The 23,231-nt window shown below is 40.3% G+C and overlaps 1 protein-coding gene across 1 annotated transcript in view; it reads left to right on the plus strand.

Annotated features, from left to right (window-relative positions):
* The first annotated feature begins 20,021 nt into the window (after positions 1-20,021).
* Positions 20,022-23,231, plus strand: part of MAPK1 (mitogen-activated protein kinase 1) — a 53,050-nt gene continuing 49,840 nt past the window's right edge. Inside the window, exon 1 of the mRNA XM_014465008.1 lies at positions 20,022-20,047. Coding sequence (XP_014320494.1) covers positions 20,037-20,047 — 11 coding nt within the window. The 5' untranslated portion in view covers positions 20,022-20,036. The remainder of the gene's footprint in view (positions 20,048-23,231) is intronic.

Genomic DNA, 23,231 nt, shown 5'->3' on the forward strand with positions numbered 1-23,231 from the left:
TGTAGGAGCAAGGTTCACAGCCAGTGAATACATAGCAGAACTGAGATTTGTCTAGATCTCCAAACCCGTGATTTTTTCTTTAAATTTAAATCTTTATTGTTTAAAGTATTACATATGTCTCCTTTTCCCCCCATTGACCTCTCCCCAGCCACTCCCACTGATTTGTGTGTTTTTTTAACTACTGTAGGTTTTCCTCTGTTATTCTAAGCTACCTGGAAACATGCTTCTTGTATATAACCTGTGTTCCTTTATTGGCACCAAAGTATAAAATGATGGTTGTCATAGTTGACTTGAGCCTGTTGAGGAGGGTGAAGAGGGAGAAACTGGATACCTGGAAGGAATGAGGGCGATAGGGTCAAAGCAACTTAGTTTTTATCAGGAAGATAGTGTTGATTTCTTCTCACTCCTCCTACTCATCTCTACTAGTTTCTTGATTTTTATTCATTTACTAATATTAAGTATTATCTGATTTAGGTGGTAGAATCAAAGTGGTGAACAAAAGTGGTTTTTACACTGGTATTTACAGTCCAACAGGAAAGTAATAACATTTACTGAGTATTATGAGGTGCATAGTGCTACTGGAGGGTATAAAAGGTGGACTAAGTTTAATGAGAAGCCTGGGAGGATTTCCTGGAGGAAGTGGTGTTAAGCTGGGACCTGGAGAATGACTAGGAGCTAGCTAAGTGAAAGGTAGAGTGCTGGAGTGTTTCAGGCACTACCTTGTAGATATGAGTTTAATGATTGAGATCCAGGGTCTTTCTCATGCTACCAACGGGAAAGGAAGTACAGTTAAAGCTTCAGGTACGGTTGCAACTAGGAACTAGAAAATAGATGAAGGCATCTACCTCCCTTCTCCTTTACGTTTACAAAATCTTGCACCCTGCATCCCTGCACCACTGTTTTTGTTTTTCTTTTCTTTTTTACCACTTCCCGATGCACTTAGCATAAGAGAGCTGACCCATGCTTCCCCAAGGTATGTGTTTTTAATTCTCTGATTTCTGGGGGGGAGAATCTAATCCAGCTCGGAATAGTGTCCACCTCTGGTCCAGTCAGCTGAGGCTCAAGGTAGGGTCATTTGATAAGGTTGGATATCTCTAAGGTATGAGCTGTGGGGTTGGGGGTAGTCGAAAGATGTTTCTCATTGATTACTGGCTTGACAGGTAGAAGTTCTGGTGCTGTTTCCCCTGCTCTTCTCTAGGCTGGAATTGGCCCCTGCTGTTGGAGCCTATAAGGAAGGGAAGGAGAGGAGGGGGAGTAATTGAGGCAGGAGAAGGGCTTTGGACTACTCTTCTATCTTCCTGTCTCTGGCAGTGTGGGGGTGGCAGCTAAACTGGGTGGCGTCTCTTATATATAATATATACATATCCTATATAATAAAAGGCTAATATGCAAATTGTCCCCTCGACCGGGAGTTCAACTGGGAGTTCGACCAGGGGGAAGGGCTGGCCAGCCAAACACCTGCAGGGCCCCGCCCCCGCCTCGCCCCCGTCAGCCCGATTGGGGCAGGCCAGCTGGACCCCACCTGTGCACAAATTTGTGCACTGGGCCTCTAGTATTATATATAAAACATGTGACATACATGTGAGTTATGCAACCTAACAATAAACACCTAAGACCTCACTCCCACTGGGTGACTTCTTAATCACATTGACTGAGGCCATCATTCTGAAACCTGGCCACAGTCCACATCCCAGAGTTTTATCTACTTTCTGGAGTGGGTCTGAGCGTGAGCTTTGACTATGTATATGGGACTTGAGCCTTGTTAATGTAGTAAGGGGACAACACACCTCAGGGTTGTGAGGATTAAGTGAGATATGTAGGTGAAGTGCAAGGCACACACTCTCTGGTTAATGCTCTAATTGTTGTTATTCCCTCAAAGTAAATGGGTTTGGCAAGACCCCATCCTCCCTGACCTCCCTTACCTCAGTTTCTCAGAATACTATCTTGGAGTGTAAAGGGGAAAGTGCAGAAATAAAAATATTAGACTTGGGGTCACACAGGTTGTGTGTTGAGTTCCAGTTATGTGATCTTGTGATCTCACTCTCGTCCTTTGATTTAACAGTTAGAGAATCTTCTGTGCCAGGCCCTGGGCCATGTTCCTGCCCTCCCTCAAGAATGTTGTTGTGAGCCCTAACCAGTTTGGCTTAATGGATAGAGCATCAGCCTGCGGACTCAAGGGTCCCAGGTTCGATTCCAGTCAAGGGCATGTACCTTGGTTGCGGGCACATCCCCAGTAGGGAGTGTGCAGGAGGCAGCTGATGGATGTTTCTCTCTCATCAATGTTTCTAACTCTCTATCCCTCTCCCTTCCTCTCTGTAAAAAATCAATAAAATATATTTAAAAAAAAAAAGAATGTTGTTGTGTAGTGTTGGGGACAGGCTGATAAGGAAGTAAATTACTGTGTAACATGGTAAAAACACTTATGAGATCATTCTGGACAGAACAGCTAACTCTACCTGGGCTTTCTAGTTATAAATTAACAACAAATTGTGTATGTACTGGACACATTATAGTTGTGCAGATACATCAGTGAATAGACCATCTCAGAGAGCTTACTGTCAGATGGTTGGCCAGTGGGAGAGGCTTGAAGAGAGGATTAGAAAGGCTTGATCAGGGCCCTGGCTTTAAGTTCCTTCTAATGAGTTTCCTTTTATTTCTCTTTATAGCGCTTATCACAAACATGGGTCTTAAATACTTTTTTTCAAAGTCTATTGATATGTCATTTAATTTTAAATGTCCCTCCTTGTTTCTGAATTTGGAAAACTGAAAAAGGTGGCTTATGCACAAAACTCTTTTTCTTTTTTTCTCTTTAAATCCTAACTCGAGGACATTTTCATTGATTTTTAGAGGGGAGAGGGAAAGAGAAATATCAATGTGTGACTAGGGCCTGGAATCAAACCCGAAATCTACTAGTAGATTTGTGCCCTGACCAGGAATGGATCCCAAGACCTTTTGGTATACAGGAAGAAGCTCCTACCAACTGAGCCACACAGGCAAAGGGTGAACAAAAGTGTTTTTAAGTGGGTTATTTCTATATTTACTAAATGAACATAAAGCACTTCTGAGCAGTTTCTATAGTAAGCAGATGATATTTGTTTTCCTTTTTCTTACATATGTCCCCTAAAATGTTGAGAATTTCAAGCCATGTCATAATTGCCCCAACTCAAGATTCATATTTTATTGTAAGAAATTAAACTATGTTTTACAAATAAAAGGTTAGTGGGACAGCCTAACCAAGGAAATTAGTAGTTTCTTTCTCAGCCAGTCAGGATCCTCTCCACAAATTCAAACATTGTTGCTCTAATTTGCAATACTGTTTTAATAACTAGCATTGTTGGGCTTGTGTTTCCTAGCTCAGGTACCTTCAGAGCCTTTTGCCCAAGTGTTAGAGGCATAACTGATGTATGAGTCTAATGCAGATTCTGAGAATTCCCTTTAAGGCCAAATGGAGAGAATATGAAGACAGCAGCTCCTACCAAATTATCAGGGTCCCACATTTTGCAGATTGAACCATAATTTGGTTTAACAAGCTTTTTTTGTTGTTAATTTTTTCCCCATTGATTTTTATTTTTATTTTTATTTTTTAAAAAATATATTTTTTTGATATTTTACAGAGAGGAAGGGAGAGGGATAGAGATTTAGAAGCATGGATGAGAGAGAAACGTCGATCAGCTGCCTCCTGCACACCTCCTCCTGGGGATGTGCCCGCAACCAAGGTACATGCCCTTGGCCGGAATCGAACCTAGGACCTTTTAGTCCACAGGCCGACGCTGTATCCACTGAGCCAAACCGGTTAGGGCCCCATTGATTTTTAGAGAGTGAAAGGGAGGGACGGAGGGAGAGGAAAAGAGAGAGAGAGATCGATTGGTTGCCTCCCATACACCCTCTGACTGGGCCGGGGATAAAACCTGCAATCCAAGTATATGCCCTTGACTGGGAATTGAACCCTTGACCCTTTGGTGGTTGGGCCGATGCTCTAACCATTGAGCACACAGACCCGGACAACAAGCTATTTTCAAATGCTCATTCTCCTTACAGCGTTGACACCTCATTCACCCCTTTATACTATAGTAATTTTTCAAAAAATTAACCAAGTGGCAAGCTGTCTCTAGTTTTCTACCTGTTATTTTAAAATAGCTATATGGGCATGCCATAAAATTGTTTGTTTTGTTAATCTTCACCTGAGGATATTTTCTATTGATTTTTAGAGAGAGTGGAAGGGAGGGGGAAAGATAGAGAGTGAAACATAGATGTGAGAGAGAGAAATCAATCAGTTGCCTTCCAACACATGCCCGGACCAGGGCTGGGAATCGAGCCTGCAACTGAGATATGTGCCTTTGACTGGAATCGAACCCAGACCCTTTAGTCCACAGGCCGATGCTCTATTCACTGAGCCAAACTGGTCAGGGCAAATTTACAACATTGTGCAACCATCACCACAATTCCAGTTTTAGGACATTTCCATCATTCCAAAAAGTTTTCTCTTGTCATTTATAGTCAGTTCCCACCCCCAGGCAACCCTGATCTCCTCTCTGATTTGCCTGCTCTAGAACTTTAATGTAAATGGAATCATGCTAGGTAATAGTTTTTTGTCTCTGGTGTTTTCTTCACTTACAGTGTTTGGAGGTTCATCCATGTTGTTGCCAGGATCAGTAGCTTGTATCTTTTTGTCATCAAATAGTGATTCATTTGGATGGTGATATCACATCATGGACATTTGAAATGTTTCCAGTTTTTGTCTGTTATAAATAGTGGTGCTAGGGACATTCATTTGTAAGTTGTGTGGACATATGTTTTCATTTCTTTTGGGTACTTAGGAGTTGGAGTTGCTGGGTCATAAATGATTATGTGTGTTTGGCAGGGGAGGAGATGGTAAAGTGATTTTATTTTAAACTGTAGTAAAACTAGATTAATTTATTGAACAAATATAAATACCCTATGTACTGGCCACTGTTTTAGGCACTGAGAATAGAGAGGTGAATATAGTACCAGCCCTAGAGAAGCTTAATTTTCAGTGAAGATAAACTACCACAGGTACTTAACATTTTGCTTGCTGATAAGTGCTATGAAGAAAATTAAAATGGGGTAAAGGTAGAGAGTGGAAAGGGGAGGGCTTTTTCCTGTAATTTTATATCATTTTTAATGCTACACATTTAACATTTTTTAAACATATGGAAATATTACAAGGACAAGTGCAAATTTTTACCACGAATCTTTTGAGAGTAAATTGCTGATAAAAACGCCCCACCTCAACAGAACACTTTGGTGAAATGTTATTTCACCAAACAAGGACTGACTCCTACATAATATTGTAGTCGTCACCATCAGGAAGTTAACACTAACACTTTCCTAATTCCTACTCTTTAGAACCTGTTCAATAATCACATGTTGCATTTAGTTGTCCTTTCTCTTTGGTCTCCTTCATGCTGGAGCAGTTCCTCAGATTTTCTTTCTTTTTTTAAAAAAATATATTTTATTGATTTTAGAGAGAAAGGGAGAGGGAGAGAGAGATAGAAACATCAATGATGAGAGAGAATCATTGATCAGCTGCCTCCTGCACGTCCCCACTGGGGATCAAGCCCGAAACCCAGGCATGTGCCCTTGGCCGGAATCAAATCCGGGACCCTTCAGTCCTCATCAAGCCAAACCAGCTAGGGCCTCAGATTTTCTTTTGCATTAAATGCCTTGACACTGGAAAATTGGTCTGTTTTAACTGTTTAAAAAACCAGCAAACTATCTTCAAAAGTAGCTGTACAATTTTACATTTCCATCATCAATGTATAAGGCATTCCAGTACTTCACATTCTTACCAACACTTGGTTTAGTCAATCTTTTTTATTATATCCCATCTAGTGAGTTTCACTTTGCATTTCCTTCATGACTAATGATGATGAGTGTCTCTTCATGTGCTTGTTAACCAATTGTATATTTTGTTTGGTGATGTGTCTATTCATATCCTCTGTCCATTTGAAACTGATTCAATTTTGATATATGTAGTTTAGCATTCTCCAGGTTTTTCTTTAGAATAAGGATAGCCAAGAATTTGAAGCATAATTCGAATCTAATCATGAGACAGCACCAGACAAACCTGAGTTTAGGGATATTCTACAAAAGAACTAGCCTGTGCTCTTCAAAAATGATAAGGTCAGCCTGGCCAGTGTGGTCCAGTGGTTGAGCATCAACCTATGAGCTAGGAGGTCACAGTTCGATTCCTGGTCAGGGCATATGCCTGGGTTATGGGCTCGATTCCCAGTTGGGGGTGTGCAGGAGGCAGCTGATCAATGATTCTCTCTCATCACTGATGTGTCAACGCTCCAACCAATTGAGCCACCCAGGTAGGTCTATAGTGAAAATTTTTTTAAATCAACAAAACCAGCCTTTTGCTGTAAAACTCTTGTTGAAAATACCAGTTTTTGTAATTCTAGCCAATATTTTTTCATTATTTAATTTAGTCTTGAACTTTCCTGTGCTTTGCTCCAGAATGTGAAAGAGGGAGAAAGAGAACCTTTCACTCTTCTCCCTGCAGGCATATTCTCTCAGGAATGATTTGTTCTGCTCCCTTTACTCCTGAGCTTGCCTTCTGTACTCACTGCAGCCAGACTGCAGACCCAGCACTTCACTCAGAACTGATGCTCTCATAATTTTTTGTGTCTTTCTCAATTTTGGTCCTTCTGGACTGGTGGCTTTTTTCTGAAGAGGACCCTCATAGCCTCCCCTATCCTCCCCCCCCCCCCCCCCAAAAAAAAAAGAAAGAAAGAAAGAAATGATTTTGATCGTTCTGGAGATTTGATGTTATACACCATTTTCTTTTTTAAACGTTTCATCCACTTTGCTGAAACACACCTGGTTTTCCAAGTCTTTCACCCTTTGTTCTTAGTTCTTGGGCTCTCACGTTCAGTGCAGTTTCTCTGGGTGACCTCATCCAAATTCCTACCTCCTGAAAACTTCTCTCCTAAACAAACAAACAAAAAGGCCAACCCACCCAGGTGCTGACATAGTTGTCTCCTCCAGTTCTTACCCACTGCTCTGCCCTTCAGCCTCATCTGCTCTGTTGGACTTGTTCTCAGCAAGCTCCCCCGCCCCCCGCTTAAATCTAAATACTTATACTATATACTATTGAGTCTTATTTCCCCCTTTTCCATGTATCTGTGACTCCAACATGAAATGTCAACATAATATTAAGTTTTATTCAAAACAGGTAATTTATATAGCAGTTCCCCATTTGTTGGGCATTTGAATTGCTTCAGTTTTTAACTTTTGAAGTGATATAGCTATAAACAGTTTTAGTACAAACAGGCTCCCCACCCCCTGTGAGTAATTTTCTTGGAATCTGTTTCTCACAAATGAGATGACTAGGACAAAAGTAGCATGTGGCCAGATTGTTCTTCAGAAACAGCATTTGAATTTCTGCTGCTACTGTTAATTTTTTTTCTTTTCTTACTATTAATCTTTAAAAGTCCCTCTTTGTTCCGCCTGTTCCCTTTTGCTGTGACAATATGGCATTATTCTTTTATTTATAATTGAGTAGAAGTAATGTAGAACTTTGTAGGTGCCTTGTTTTTGGTTTAATATGTATGGCTAACTTTTTTCAAAGTTTTACCTATTTGATGTTTGAGCTGTATTTAAATTATTGGACCATTTATGTACTAGAAGCTGGGTATTAATGTGTACTTTCTGAAAGCTTTAAACATATGCGATCAAATTCATTAACTAATTCTTTGCTATGTTATTTTATTGCATCAGGATTGGTAAAATACACTAAGAAACCTTTAAATTTAGCCTTTTAACCTGTGTGGAAATTATTGTGGAAGAAGAGTACTACATTTAATATATGTTTATTGATTTCAAAGAAGAAGGGAGAGGGGGAGAGAGATACAAACATCAATGATGATCGAGAATCAATGATTGGCTGCCTCCTGCATGCCCCCTACTGGGGGTGGAGCCCACAGCCCGGGCATGTGCCCTTGAGTGGAATTGAACCTGGGACCCTTCAGACCGCAGGCCGACGCTCTAGCCACTGAGCCAAACCAGCTAGGGAAGAGAGTGCTACATTTAAACACTTAATTTTATTTATCTTATTCCATATCAATAGTTTAGGTTTTATCAGTATTTATAAATTGCTTTCCACTTCGTCTAATTTCACATGAGTTTTCATATTAAACATACAGATATTTACTTAGGTCTTTCTGGAACCTAATTGTTCATTGATTTAGCTATTTTTAACTATACCTGGCATTATAAGCTTTTTACTTTTTCATTTTCCCCAGAAATTTACTTTTTAATTTCTTAGCAGGGCATCTACCTTGAGTCCTTGTTAAATCCCATACTCTGGTGAAGTGGGTTGGCTAAGATAAAAAAATATCAAGATGCCTTTTTCTCCCTCTTCCCTACCCCAAAAACTCAGAGCCAGTTTGTCTTCTTGCTCCAGGCTCTTGTTTCCTATGCCTTGTACTGGTTTTATTAGCTCTTTAGATACAGTGATCTGTAAAAAGAAAGATAAAAAAAAAAAATGAGACCATGCTTGCTTGCTTTTTTTTTTTTAAGATACCTAATTCCAGGACATCTTCATCCTAAAAAGAAACCCTGCACCCATTACGAGTCACTCCCATTTTCTCCTCTAGTAACCAACCCTGTCTCCTTAACCTCTGCCAATGTGGAGCTCTTTGTCTGAGTGTGCTTGTATCCTTTTGCATTCTTTCTTCTTTATCTTTCCACATGCATTTTACTGTTTTAAACTGTCAGGATTTACTTCTCAGAGACATTGTTTTTTATTTGGCATTGACTCATAAAATCAATTTAGAGGATAATCATCTTTACTTATTTTTAATTTTCTCTGTTGGGCCCAAGTGTGTGTCATCTTCTAGTTCTATTTCTGAATTCTCAGATTTTTTTTTATCCTCCCCACTATTTAGCTTTGTTATTCTTCCCTTTTCTGAGTCTATTAGGTTTAACTGGTTAGTAGGCATACTTTGTTTTTTCATTCTTGCCAATGATGCCCTTTTTTTCTGTTTTATTTCAAATTCACAAAATATTATTTGATTCTTAGGAATTTCTAAATAGTTAATCTTAACTCTATTATTGTAGATTAATTCTTTCTTTTTAAATCTATTTTCCAGCTCTGATGGTTTCACCTGCATTGTCTTCTATTTAACTGCCTGATTTCTGTTATTATTATAAATTATCATCTTACAATTTACATTTTGTTTGGCTCATTTTTAAAAAAATCCTGTTTCTGCTGTTCACAGACATCTTTTTTGTTTTAAATTATTTTGTAATATGTCATGGTTTTGCAGTATATATTCTGGTCTGTTCTTATTTAGCATTCTTTTTATATATAACACTGTAAATGTTGTTAATGAGCTCCATGCTGTCTTTATCTCCATTGTTAATAGACTTGACTCTTTTTGCCAAGCCTGCTTTTTTTTCCTCGTGGGCTCTAGTTAACCACTCCCAGCTCCTGGGTTGCCCTTTAAAATTTGCTTGCTGTGTTCCTTCAGTTGAGTTTATCTTTGTTCTTTGTTTATAACATGTTTCTTTATTTTGTTTGGTTTTGAAGGAAGAGGCATTCTGTGTCATTTCTCACTTAAAGTGTCTCAAAATTCTTTTGTGTAAGACTTTCTGAACACATTCTTGTATAATGGAAAGAACACAGATTTCAGAAGAAAGACCAAGAGTTGATTCTAGCCCTCTCATTGGGCCGCTTTGGCTGGCTAAGGAACTTAGACTCTATGGCAGGACTTTAACTCTTTTAAAGTTTTATATAGTTACTAGAGGCCTGGTGCACAAAAATTTGTGCACTCAGGGAGGGGGGTCCCTCAGCCCGGCCTGTGCCCTCTCGCAGTCTGGGACCCCTTAAGGGATGACCACCTGCTGGCTTAGGCCCGCTCCCCGGGAGATTGGGCCTAACCTGGCAATCAGACATCCCTCTGGCAGCCCGGGAGCCCTCGGGGGATGTCCACTTGCCAGCGGGGAGCAGGCTTAAGCTGCAGTCTAACATCCTTAGTGCTGCTGAGGAGGCGGGAGAGGCTCCCACCACCACCGCTGTACTGGCAGCCATCAGCCTGGCTTGTGGCTGAGCAGAGCTCCCCCTTTGGGTGTGCACTGATCACCAGGGGGCAGCTCCTGCATTGAGCATCTGCCCCCTGGTGGTCAGTGTGTGTTATAGTGACCAGTCATTCCCAGTCGTTCTGCTGTTAGGGTCAGTTTGCATATTACCCTTTTATTATATAGGATAGAGGCCTGGTGCATGGGTGGGGGCTGGCTGGTTTGCTCTGAAGGGTGTCCCGGATCAGGGTGGGGGTCCCGCTAGGTGCCTGGCCAGCCTGGGTGAGGGGCTGATGGGTGTTTGCAGGCTGGTCACACCCCCTTCAGGGTGGGGGTCCCCACTGGGGTGCCTGGCCAGCCTGGGTGAGGGGCTGATGCTGTTTGTAGGCTGTCAAGCCCCCCCAGTGGGGACCCTCACCCCATGGAGGTTTGGCCAGCCTGGCTGAGGGGCTGTTTCAGGCTGCAGCCCCTGCAACCGAAGCTCCCAGCCTCTCCTTTTTTTCTTTTTTTCTTTTTTTTATTCTGGGATTTATTTACCTTCTATAATTGAAACTTTGTTGCCTTCAGTGGAACTCAGAGCCAGCTGCAGCAGGTGGGAAGCTTGGCTTCCTCCATCACTGGAGCAACCAAGCCTCCTGCTTGCTCCAGCTCCCTGGCTGCCGGCCGCCATCTTGGTTGGGTTAATTTGCATATAGTCACTCTGATTGGCTGGCGGGCATGGCTTAAGGTGTAGTGGAGTTAGAGTCGATTTGCATGTTTGTCTTTTATTAAATTAGATGATGTTCTTAAAATTAGCATAATTTCTATATGTAATGAAAATATAAGGAACATTAAAATAATGTAGCATTTACAATGACCAATAGAAAATTTATATAATTATTATTTTAAATGATTTTATGATTACTTTTAAGTGATAAGATAAAAAATGACATTGTTGGGGCTGAGACCCTGGTAAAATTGTTTTCTTCTATGTGGCAATAATATTGTTTGCATTTGTATTGTATATATGATATGAATTTGCACATACTTATTCTTCCAAATAACCCTTTATGTGAGAGATAAGTAATCTTTCCATTTTACAGAGAAAGATATTGAGGTTTAGCAAGGCTGAGAATTGCCCAAGGTTATAAACACAGAGTTGTGACAATGCAAAAACTTGAATTCAGATTTCAGGACTTCAAGATTAGGACTTTGTAGCATGACCCAAAATAAAGGTTGAGTCGTTTTAAGGTTATTTCTTCAGTTTATGACACTCTATCACTTCAGTAGGTTTTCTGGAGTGAATAAAAGGCATGAGTTTTAGCAGTTTCCCTGGAAATCATCAGTTATTCTGAATGTGCCATTCACTAGTCAGTGTTGTGGGTTATCTGGGGCAGCCACCATTTCTGGCAGTACTTCTTAGTCTAGGTGTTTGATTGTATTTGAAAACAGATGTATTTATTGCTCAAGGATGGAAGTGAGGGGGAAAAGAAAAGGAATTGATTTCAGAGCTAAAATTCCCAAAGTAACTTGTGCCAAGAAAATTTTGAGTAACATTATAAAAAATCATTATTCTGCTGACCAGTATTCTACGGAATTCTTGTAGGTCTCTGAAGTCCTTTGGGTATTCTTTATGTACACTGTTGGATTATTGAAACACAGGAACTCAGGCTATAACCTGAGGTATGGAGGAGTTGGGAAGTCATCAAGAATGAAGGTAGTGCCTCTTTCATTCTCTGTTTCATATTCTCGTGCAGAATTAACTGGATATGTGGCCCATTCCAGCATTCTCAGTCCCCCAAACATTCCTGTACCAGGTTGGCCCCGCAGGTGTCTTAGATTCTCTGTGTCTCAGCTCTGTGTTCTCTGGGAAGAGAAGCTAGTTGGCCCAGCTTAGCCTTTGTATGGGTGCTCCCTGTGCTGGGTGATAACTCATGAGCCATGGTCAGAAGCAGTACTCTCAAGGGACACAGACAAGGTGATGGAGCAAATCTCTGTGAGTAAGGGTGAGTGTCTGTCATAGAAAGTCTCCTGGGGAACTTTGTAAAAAGAGTTCCAGTCTTTGTTCCCCAGAAGTTTTATTCAGTCAGTAGGTATGGAATAGAAACTGGGTGCCCACTTTAATATATTTTTATTAATTTCAGAAAGGAAGGGAGAGGGAGAGAGAGAGAGAAACATCAAGGATGAGAGAGAATCATTGATTGGCTGCCCACTGCACGCCCCCCACTGGGGATTGAGCCCACAACCTGGGCATGTGCCCTTGACTGAAATTGAACCTGGGACTCTTTAGTCCGCAGGCCAACACTCTATTCACTGAGCCAAACCAGCTTCAACTGGGAGCCCACACTTTTAAAAAGGTCCCACAATGATTCTGATACCTACTCAGATTTGGAAATCACTTTACTCCAATGCACATAAATCAATATGTACTCACATAAAGAATTAATAGAAGGATAAATAAGAAACTAATAAAATGCTTATGGGGTAGGGATGGATGAAGACAAGGATGGGAGCAAGATATCTCTCTTTCAAAAAATTTTATTTAAAATTTTAAAGAAATCTTCAGCCTGACAATTAGAAAGCAAAACCCTCATTATTATTATTTTTTTAATCCTCACCTGAGCATATATTTTAGAGAGAGGAAAGGGGAGAGAGAAAAACATGGATCGGTTGCCTCCAGTACTCACCCCAACTGGGGATTGAACCCACAATCTTTTTAGTGTACAGGACAATGCTCCAAACAATTGAGCCACTCCACCAGGGCCAAAGCTCTCATTTTAAAAAATTGAGGATACCGAGGTGTCACCCTGTTTCTGGTATTTCTGGTATTGTTTGAATGTAATTAATTTTCCCTCATCAGCATAAATCTATAGAAGTCAATGCTTGCCGGCAGGAGAAGGGGATAAACTACAAAGGGAAAGTGAAGAATTTGCGTTCTCTTGCCTAGCTCTGTTCTGTAGGGAGAGTTCTTCCACAGACCTAAAATCATGAGATACAGGCCCAGGACAAAGTGGGCTGAGAAGGATTGGAACAATAATTCTCATTGGTTATACATTAGAATCACCTGGGGCTCTATTTATTTATTTGTTTGTTTGTTTATTTACTTATTTTTATATGCCTGAGGTCCTTTTAAAAAAATAGACCCCAATGCCCAGACTGCACCCTAGACCAATTCAATCAATTTCTGGGTGTGAAACCATGCATTTTTAAAAAGCTTCACGTATCATTCCAGTGTGTTGTAGCCAAGATTGAGAGCACTGGGCTAGAGCAACAAAAGACAACATCATGGCCTTGTTTTCCTTTTTTATTTCTTTTAAATTTTTCATGTATGAATAAAATATGTATTGAACATTTACTTTGTTCCATATACTATTGAATATCTTGCCATTTATTTAATTTATTCCTTCACATTTTGTCTCATTGTTACTTCCTTTTATCACTAGTTACCTTTGTTCTTTTTAAGTCTAATCTATTTTTCCTCTTTTCTCGTCCTTCTCATTCTTTTCTTTTTAAAATTTTTGTTATACACTTGTACACACACACACATCATTTTTAACAAGCATATAATTTTTAAAGTTTTTATTTTGAGATCATTTTAGACTTACAAAAAGTTGTGAAAATAGTCTTCAGAGTCCCATATATCCACCTTTTCCTAATGTTAACATTTTATATATCTAAAATTATCAAAACTAGGAAATTAAAACTGGTACAGTACTATTAAGTAGATGTAGACCTTATTTGGACTTCCCTATTTTCCCACTAATGTCATTTTTTTTCTTCTAGGATCCCATGTTGCACTGAATTGTTGTATCTCCTTCGTTTCCCCCAAATGTGACATTTTTTCAGTCTTTTCCTGTCTTTCATAACTGTGACACTTTTGAAGAGCATTGGATTGATTTTGTAGACTGTCTCTCAACTTGCATTTGTCTGATGTTTTCTCATGAGTGGAATGAGATGATGGATTTTTAAAAAAATATATTTTTATTGATTTCAGAGAGGAAGGGAGAGGGAGAGAGATAGAAACATCAAGGATGAGAGAGAATCATTGATTGGCTGCCTCCTGCATGCCCCCAACTGAGGATCAAGCCCACAACCGGGGCATGTGCCCTTGACCGGAATCGAACCTGGGACCCTCCAGTCCACAGGCCGATGCTCTATCCACTTAGCCAAACCAGCCAGGGTGAGATGATGAATTTTTTACACAAAAGCTATAAAAGTGATATTTTAGCCTGGCCAGTGTGGTTCAGTGGTTGAACATTGACATATGAATCAGGAGGTCACTGATTGATTCCTGTTAAGGGCACATCCCCAGGTTGCCGGGTCAGTCCCCAGAAGGGGGCGTGCAGGAGGCAGTCGATCAATGATTCTCTCTCATCATAGATGGTTTTTATGTTTGTCTTTTTTTAATCCTCACCTAGGGATATTTTTCCATTTATTTTTAGAGAGGGAAAGACAGAGAAATATCGATGTGAGACAAACACGTCGATTGATTGCCTCTGGCACAAGCCCTGACCAGGGTCCAGGCCAGGGAGGAGCCTGCAGCTGAGGTATGTGTCCTTGACCAGAATCTTACCCGGGACTCTTCAGTCTGCAGGCCAGTGCTCTATCCACCGAGCCAAACCAGCTAAGGCTCATCATTGAGTGTTTCTACCTATCTCTGCCTCTCCCTTTCTCTCTTAAATCAATAAAAATATATATATTTTTAAAGTGATATTGGCCCTAGCTGGTTTGGCTCAGTGGATACAGCGTAGGCCTGCGGACTGAAGGGTCCCAGGTTCAATTCCGGTCAAGGGCACATGACCGGGTTGCGGGCTTGATCCCCAGTGGGGGGCATGCAGGAGGCAGCCGAGCAATGATTCTCTCTCGTCATTGATGTTTGTACCCTTCTCAATTTTTATATCAAAATTCATGATGTCAGTATGTCTTATTCCTGGAGATGTTAACTTCAGTCACTTGGTTAAGATGGTGTCTGCCTATTTATTCCTTCACTAGAGGCCTGGTGCACGAAATTCTTGCACTGGGATGGGGAGGGGTCCCTCAACCCGGCCAGTGCCCTCTCACAGTCCAGAGCCCTGTGATCGATTGTCCCCCCCCATAGAGGGAGGTCCCGCCCACCCACCGCAGCCCACCAGTTGGTGGCCTGGGCCTCCCGCTGCAGGGCGATAATGGGGCAATGGCTGGGCCCCGACCAATCGCATCACACCCACCTTGGCTGGCCTGGCGCCTGTGGGTGTCATAGTATGGTCATCTGGATGGTCATTCTGCTGTTCGCCCGTTCGGTTCATTTGCATATTACGCTTTTATTATTATAGATAATAACTATCTTTGGGAATGTACTTTAAGACTGCAGATATCCTGTTTCTTCTTAGATTTTCACTTACTAATATAAGCAGCCATCTATGGATCTTGTTTGAAAAAATGATTATTGTGGTATTTGCTTAATGATAATTTTTTTATTTCCCTCATTCCTTCCATAATTATTAATTGGAGTGCTTCTGTAAGAAAGAACTGTCCCACCCTGGCTGGGTGACTAGGTTGGAGCATCGTCCCCAAAAGGTTGCGAGTTTGATTTCTGGTCAGGGTGTGTGCAGAGGCAATCGATTGATGTTTCTCTGTCTGTCTCCACCCCCGCCCCCCTTCCTTTCTCTCTAATATCAATAAAAACATATCCTCGGGTGAGGATTAAAAAAAGAAAGAACTGTTTTTTCTCCATTTATTTACTCATTTATATCAGTATGAACTCATGGCTATTTGTTTTATTCTGTAGGTTACAATCCAATGTTGCCATTGTTTATCTTGTTCAAAGTGTTGCAGCTTTGACCTTTGCTCCTCCAGATGGACTCTTAGGTTCTTTCAACAAATCCCACCCTTTTTTTAAGTATCTTTTGAGGTGCAAAGTGTGCTCATTGCTACTGGGATATTGTTGCTTCTAGGTCTTCTCACCAAATAACTCTAGGAAAATAGATGTATGTATATCAGCCCACGCTTATTCACACATCTATATTTATTTCTGTATCTATCTGTGTACTACATATGAGTTCATACTGATAATCTCTGATTCTAATCCAACAGCATGTGGTTTATTTTAGCCTTCCTTCTTGTTTGTAATTCTTTCACCAACCTGGCTCTCATCTTCCATTTGTGTACATATTTGTTCAGTCCCATTCTATACATAAAGAAGTTTCAGAATTGCTAACCAATATCCTTGTGAGAAACAAATTTACTAACGGCATTGTAGGATTTATCTATAGTTCTTTGTGATGTTAGCTTTATATAGTATCCAGTTAAAATACTGTTTTCTAAAGTTCCTTAGGCTGGTTTCTTCCGCATGCCCTCCAGTGTGTGGTTCTGTTATTCTTGTAGTTAGGTTCATTTGTTACTGTTTGTGTTGCATTTTGTATTCTTTCCACATTAGGTTGGTTTTAAGTATTCATTTAATTTTTTGAGTATGTGATACATTACTATGATTCTAAGGGTAATAGCTATCCACAAGCTATACTCAGAAATATCATTCCTGTTCATCCCTACCAGCTGTTCCCATTCTACCCTTCACTACCCACCCCCTTGTAGGTAGTCAGTCTCTTTAGTTTCCAGCTTATCCTTTCTATATTTTTGTTGTACATATAAGCATATACATGTATATTTTCTTACTAGGGGCCCAGTGCATGAATTCATGCACCTTGAAAGGAACTGTGGGCCCTGAGGCTGTGGTGGGCACAGGGATGGGTCTTGGCCCATCCTCCACGCCCCCACCTGGCTCCTCCTGCTGCGGCCCCCAGTCCCCTCTCCGCCGGCAGCCCCACTCCCGCCGCTCCCATGCACTGACAGTGCCAGCCCTGCTCACACCCACTGACGGCGCAGAGCAATTGGGGCCAGGGCCAGCAGCGGGCGCGAGTGGGGCAGCTGCTGCCCCAATCGCCCCTCAGGAGCAGGGGGAGGTGGAGAAGCCCTGGGGGACGATTGGGACCGGTGCTGGACACTGGCAGTGGGTGCGAGCAGCGGCTCCAGAGCCGGCAGTGGGGACCACGGTGCGCAGGAGCAAAGAATTTTCGGTAATCACCAGAGGCTCGCCCTGATGACAGTGACCAGCGCCTCACCTTGGTCGGGCGCCGCCCCCCTCCCCCCCACGCTGACCTCCACCATCCCGCCACAGCCAACACCCACCATGTTCCATGAACGCCCCCTGGTGGTGAGCACACATCATAGTGACTGGTTGTTTGGTGGTTCCGGTTATTCCGCCGTTTGTGGTCTATTTGTATATTAGCATTTTATTATATAGAATATGAAGAATAACTTAGCCATAGCTGGTTTGGCTCAGTGGATAGAGCGTTGGCCTGCGGACTGAAGGGTACCAGGTTTGATTCCTGTCAAGGGCCTCAGATCCCCAGTAGCAGGTGTGCAGGAGGCAGCCAATCAATGATTCTCTGTCATCATTGATGTTTCAGTCCCTTTCTCCCTCTCCCTTCTTCTCTGAAATCAATAAATATATATATTATTTTTTTAAAAAGAATAACATAAATCTTTTATACCTTTCCCTTTTTCCCCTCACTTAACAGTATATCTTGGAAACCACTCCATAGCAGTTCTTAGAGATTTTTCTCATTCATTTTTACAGCTGCATAGTACTCCATCATATAGATGTGTACCATAGCTTATTCAACCTCCCTCTAATGTATGGCCATTTAGGTTGTTTACAGTGTTTTGCAATTATAGATAATGCCTTGTGCATATGTATTTTCATGTTATTGGAGTTTTTTTTTTTTAAATATATTTTATTGATTTTTTACAGAGAGGAAAGGTGAGGGATAGAGAGTTAGAAACATCGATGAGAGAGAAACATCGATCAGGCGCCTCCTGCACGCCCCCTACTGGGGATGTGCCTGCAACCAAGGTACATTCCCTTGACCGGAATCGAACCTGGGACCCTTGAGTCCGCAGGCCGACGCTCTATCCACTGAGCCAAACCGGTTCTGGCTATTGGAGTTTTTCTTCAAAGTAGAATCCTAGAGTTGGGATTGCTGGATCAAAAGATAGATGCACAGATATATAATTTTGTTAGGTATTGCCAAATTACCCTTGAGAAGGATTGTATAATTTGCATTCCCACCAGCAATATGTGAGAGTTACTTGCATATATTTTGTAACTTCACATGCATGTGAATGATTATCAAATTTTGTTCAGGGTCTTTCTTTCCTTGTTTACTTTCTTTCCTTGTTTCCTTTCTTCTATCATGATGGTTTGCAAAAAAAAATTTTTTTTTAACTGCAGAAACTTTTTTAATGGAAAGAAGTAAAAAATAGTTTTTCAGAGCTGCCTAGAGATTTTCCTTCTGGCATTTAGAATTATAATTATGTCACATTTTTCTACTTCACCTAGTTTATCATCTGTTGCATAATACTTCACTGCCTGCTTAATTGTGCAGGCAAGTTTAACCATTTTCCTCATCTTAGTCATTTGCCACATGTCGGAGTCAGGTGTTTAATATTTCTGACAATGAGGCAGTTCATAAGAGACTTGATTTCTTGACTCCTCTACGTTTTGGTAATGTGGACAGTCATCTGAGCCTCTTCCCCTTGACCTGTTTGGGTACAGCTTACAAAGGTGTGCAAGGGTCCAGCCTTATATGAAGTAGATCATTCTCTTTTCAGACTGTAACTCCCTACCCTCATGCCCTCTCTCCCCTCTACCCCCGACTTGAGACCTTCACCTTAATGGTTTTCCTAGTCTACTGCTCTTGTCTGGCCTTGATATGGATTCTGTCTGCTGACTGACCAAAATCTCACTCTCTCTTGATCTCTTTCCTCCTATTCTACAAGAACCCAACCTTATTTTGTCTGATCTTGCTTACAGCCTGATTATATATACTGGAGGAAATAACTTTATTGTCATATTGACATCACTAAAAAATCTCTGAATACTGATTTCCACTGGTGTTCAACATGATCTTTTTTTTTTAAATATCTTTTTATTGATTTCAGAGAGGAAGGGGGAGAGAGAGAGAGAAACATCAATGATGAGAGAGAATTCCCACACGCCCCACACTGGGGATCGAGCCCACAACCCCGGGCATGTGCTCTGACTGGGAATCAAACCGTGACCTCTTGGTTCATAGGTCGATGCTCAACCAGTGAGCCATGCCGGCCAAGCTCAACATGATCGTTTTACTTGTTTTCATTCAGGCCCCTTTCTCATGCCCTTATGTCTTGTTTGCCTTTACATCTTCTGCCTTCAAATCTGCTCTTGGACAACTCACTTACAGCACATATTTGCCTCTTGTTTCAGAGGCGACAGCTTTTGGCTCATCCTGAGCAAGAAGATCTAAATAGCTAGAGCCTTTGAAATGCATAGGCTACTTTGGGAAGCAGAACATATTCTGTAGCATGATCGTTATGATTATTTTTATTTTTGTCATCACTGTCTGCCTTCTTCAACATCTTTTCAGTTGACATGTCAGCCAGCTCAATTATGAGCCTAATGGTGGCTCATCACCACCCAGAGAGCATGGCCAGGAAGTACTATTGGCCCTTGTATGGTGTAGTGGCTGAGAACAAGGGTTTTAGAGATCAGCACACTTAGTCTTGAATCCTAGTTCTGTTAGCTATTAGTTATGCAATCACAGACAGGTTAATTGATTCCTCCCCTTTACCTAGGTTTGTTCATCTATCAAATAGAAGTTTTATGCTTCAAAGCGTTCTGGTAAAGACAGTATATGAGGATTTTTCTAAAGCTCTTAACACTGCTAAGTGCTCAATAAACTATGATCATTATGATTAATGAGGTCCCTTCTCGTTTCTTACTCTATCTACGTCAGGTCCAGAGGCACATGGAACTGCCTGTGCTGCTACCCTTGAATGGTTGGCATTGGGGGAGACTTGATGCTCTTAGTCTTTGTTGATTACCTCTAGCCGTTATCATAGCTCACTGTAGCCAGCCTGACCTGGACCATTCCAAAATTCTTGCCCAGCGAGCGTGGGAGGGAATAACTGAAGAGGAAAGAAATGTAGGGAGGGGAATGATCAAAAAGTGAGTAACCCATCTCCTTCATCAGAGTCTCTCTCTCATGACAAGTTCAGAGCACAAATTACAAAGGTCACTTCTAAGTAGCACTGCTTTGGATGAGTTTATATGTTGCAAAGAATAATAACTGACTTTGTGCTACCCTAGTATGCTTCAAATAAAACAAAATTTCTTTAAAAAAATATATATTTTATTGATTTTTTTACAGAGAGGAAGGGAGAGGGATAGAGAGTTAGAAACACCGATGAGAGAGAAACATCGATCAGCTGCCTCCTGCACACTCCCTACTGGGGATGTGCCCGCAACCAAGGTACATGCCCTTGACCAGAACCGAACCTGGGACCCTTGAGTCCGCAGGCCGATGCTCCATCCACTGAGCCAAACCGGCTAGGGCAAAACAAAATTTCTTGATTGTGGGTTTTAGGATGTTGATAGTCACAGTGCTAAATTCTGATAAGCAATCTTAGATCTAGTAACATAGACTAATTTTTCCTATTCGTGTGGAGAAAGATGATAAGTTTTTTACACTTAAAAAATAATAATTTGTGTACTTCAGTCCACCTAAAATTTGTGGAACTTTGAGTCACTACAAGTCTTCATCTTTCTATGTTTATATCTATGCATGCATATGTATATACGTTCAACCACATAACTGGGTATGAGGGTATTTTCCCCATTCTCTCTCTCTCTCTCTTTTTTTTTTTTTTAGTATAGCAAAGGTGGAAATTTATTGAAGAACAAGTACAGACTCCCACATGGGAAGAGGAAAAGAGTCCCACAGAATAGAACCCACGTGGGGAGGGAGAAAGGGCCCCCCCCATTCTCTTGTATATATTATGTTTTGTTCGTTTGTTTTATTTTATACTTCCCAATGTCTGGAAGAAGCCTAACAGAGTAATGGAACCTTCTCCTTTTTGTAACTTGACCAGTGCTATCAGAGCAGACATAAAGGGTAGAGCCAAGTTGGGTCTAAAACTCAGACCTCCTGATTTGAGGTCTGATATTTCTTTCTTTTTAGGGTCTCATGTGATAAATATAATTAATAGTAATAATAAATAAAGTAATAAAAATGACTATACCACTTTGGGGGAGAAGGCCTAACTAATATCTTTTAGTCTTTGCATCTGCTATTCTACACTCTTCACAATCCTTGAGCTTATCCTCTTTTTTTTAGCTTTCCTAATTTTTGAGCCAAGCAAATGGTTGCTAAGAGATGTCTCAACTAGTAAGGGATGAGGGCCAGAATTGCAATTTACTAGTATCTGACTATTTAGCCCTGTTTTATTACTTGAAGAGATTAAAAAACGCATTTGTAGACAAATTTGATCAAGCTCTGGGCTGTGCACCTTGTCTAGTCAGGTTGCATACATGTTAATGACATGAGTTTTAAGCTGTGATTATCTATACCAGCGGTTCTCAACCTGTGGGTCGCGACCCTTTGGTGGTCGAATGACCCTTTCACAGGGGTCGCCTAAGACCATCCTGCATATCAGATATTTACATTACGATTCAGAACAGTAGCAACATTACAGTTATGAAGTAGCAACGAAAATAATTTTATGGTTGGGTCACAATATGAGGAACTGTATTTAAAGGGCCAGAAGGTTGAGAACCACTGATCTATACTATGTTGAAGCATTGATTTTTAAAATAATGTAAAATTATGATGATTTTATAGCTAAAATTACTTTTGACTAGCTTTTATTTGCTCACTTAATCATTTGCACCCTCTTAAAGAAAACTTTGCACTGGCTTTCTTGGTTAGTAAATTATGAGAGAATCAAGCTTAAAGTAAGAAATATATTATTATCTACCTACTTATTTTTAGAACATTAATTTAGATCAGTCTAACTTACTTACCTCTGAAGACAAGTTAATTTTTATCTGTGAAATGAAATACTGTAGTTTTGTGTTCAGATAATTAAAGTTCACCAAAATGGATAGCTTAGAGAACAGCTTAATAGCTTTCTTTAAAAATAACCCATTCACGGCTGATAGGTAGCATTTTACTTGCTTAACACCGGGTACAATATGTGGTGCTTGTGCATGATAAGATATCTATTTTAATGTATAAAGTCCTAGTATGTGAAGGAAATGAGCCCTAGGGAAATACGCCCTTAAACTTTCTTCCAAATCATAAGGCGGAGTAGTCATGAACTCCACACAGAATGACTTGACAAGTCAGATTCTCTAAGTTATTAAGTGGGAAAATTAGTGCTTTGTACACTCACATAACCTTGATTATGGAATAATGGGAGCATTTATAATTTATTAAAAGATCTAATTTTCCTCAAAGAAAAATGCATTTGGGAACCTAACCTGTTTGAACTTCTAAAACTTAGAATTTTTATGAAGCATATGGATATCATCTTTTATTTTTATAATACATTATAAAACATTAAGGATTTTAAAATAATTACTTGATTTCTTGTAATTTATTTTATGATTTTCCCCAAAAGTTTTAAAAGTAAGTTATCTACCACTCTTAAATTAATTTTACATTTTATATTAAACTGGGAAATTTTAGTTAATAATTCCCAATTATTTTAGAGTTTATAGCAATTCCACAGTTATAGCCCAAATTTCTAGTGTGTTCAAGAGTGCTGCTTGCTATCTTTCAGTGGGGAAATGGATTACCATTGTGTGCTGTATGAGAGCACTTTTTGTTACTCAGTGATAAGTAATGCAGTATAATTCAAGTCTGTGCATGAAAGCTGTGACTCTACAGCTAATTAAAAAAAAGACATCTATTTTATTTAAACAAGCTATTTTCCATAAATATTATTGAGTCTGCTGTGAAATGACTATAATGACAGGGGGCTGGGGAGGAAAGAGAGAAAATCTGAACATACCAGAAATTTTATATTTATATCAAAGCTTTAGAAAATGACTATGGAAGGCTGGGCACTTATTTTAATGATACTGCCATTGTTCAGAACTGGTTTAGAATATTTCCCTTGCAGTTGCCTTTAATGTGAGTATACAGGGTGGGGTAAAAGTAGATTTACAGTTGCTGTTGAATAGAAAATACAATAAATAAATAGTACTGTAATAATGAAAGAAAATCAACCCATAATTTTATAGAACAGCTCCGATTTTTAAAATCACCTTTTGAGGTATAATTTTGTACAATAAACTAACAACTTTTCTATGTTCAGAGTTATATGAATCTTGGCAAATGTATATATAC

This window comes from Myotis lucifugus, unplaced genomic scaffold (assembly GCF_000147115.1).
Source record: "Myotis lucifugus unplaced genomic scaffold, Myoluc2.0 scaffold_276, whole genome shotgun sequence".
NCBI classification, from domain to species: domain Eukaryota; kingdom Metazoa; phylum Chordata; class Mammalia; order Chiroptera; family Vespertilionidae; genus Myotis; species Myotis lucifugus.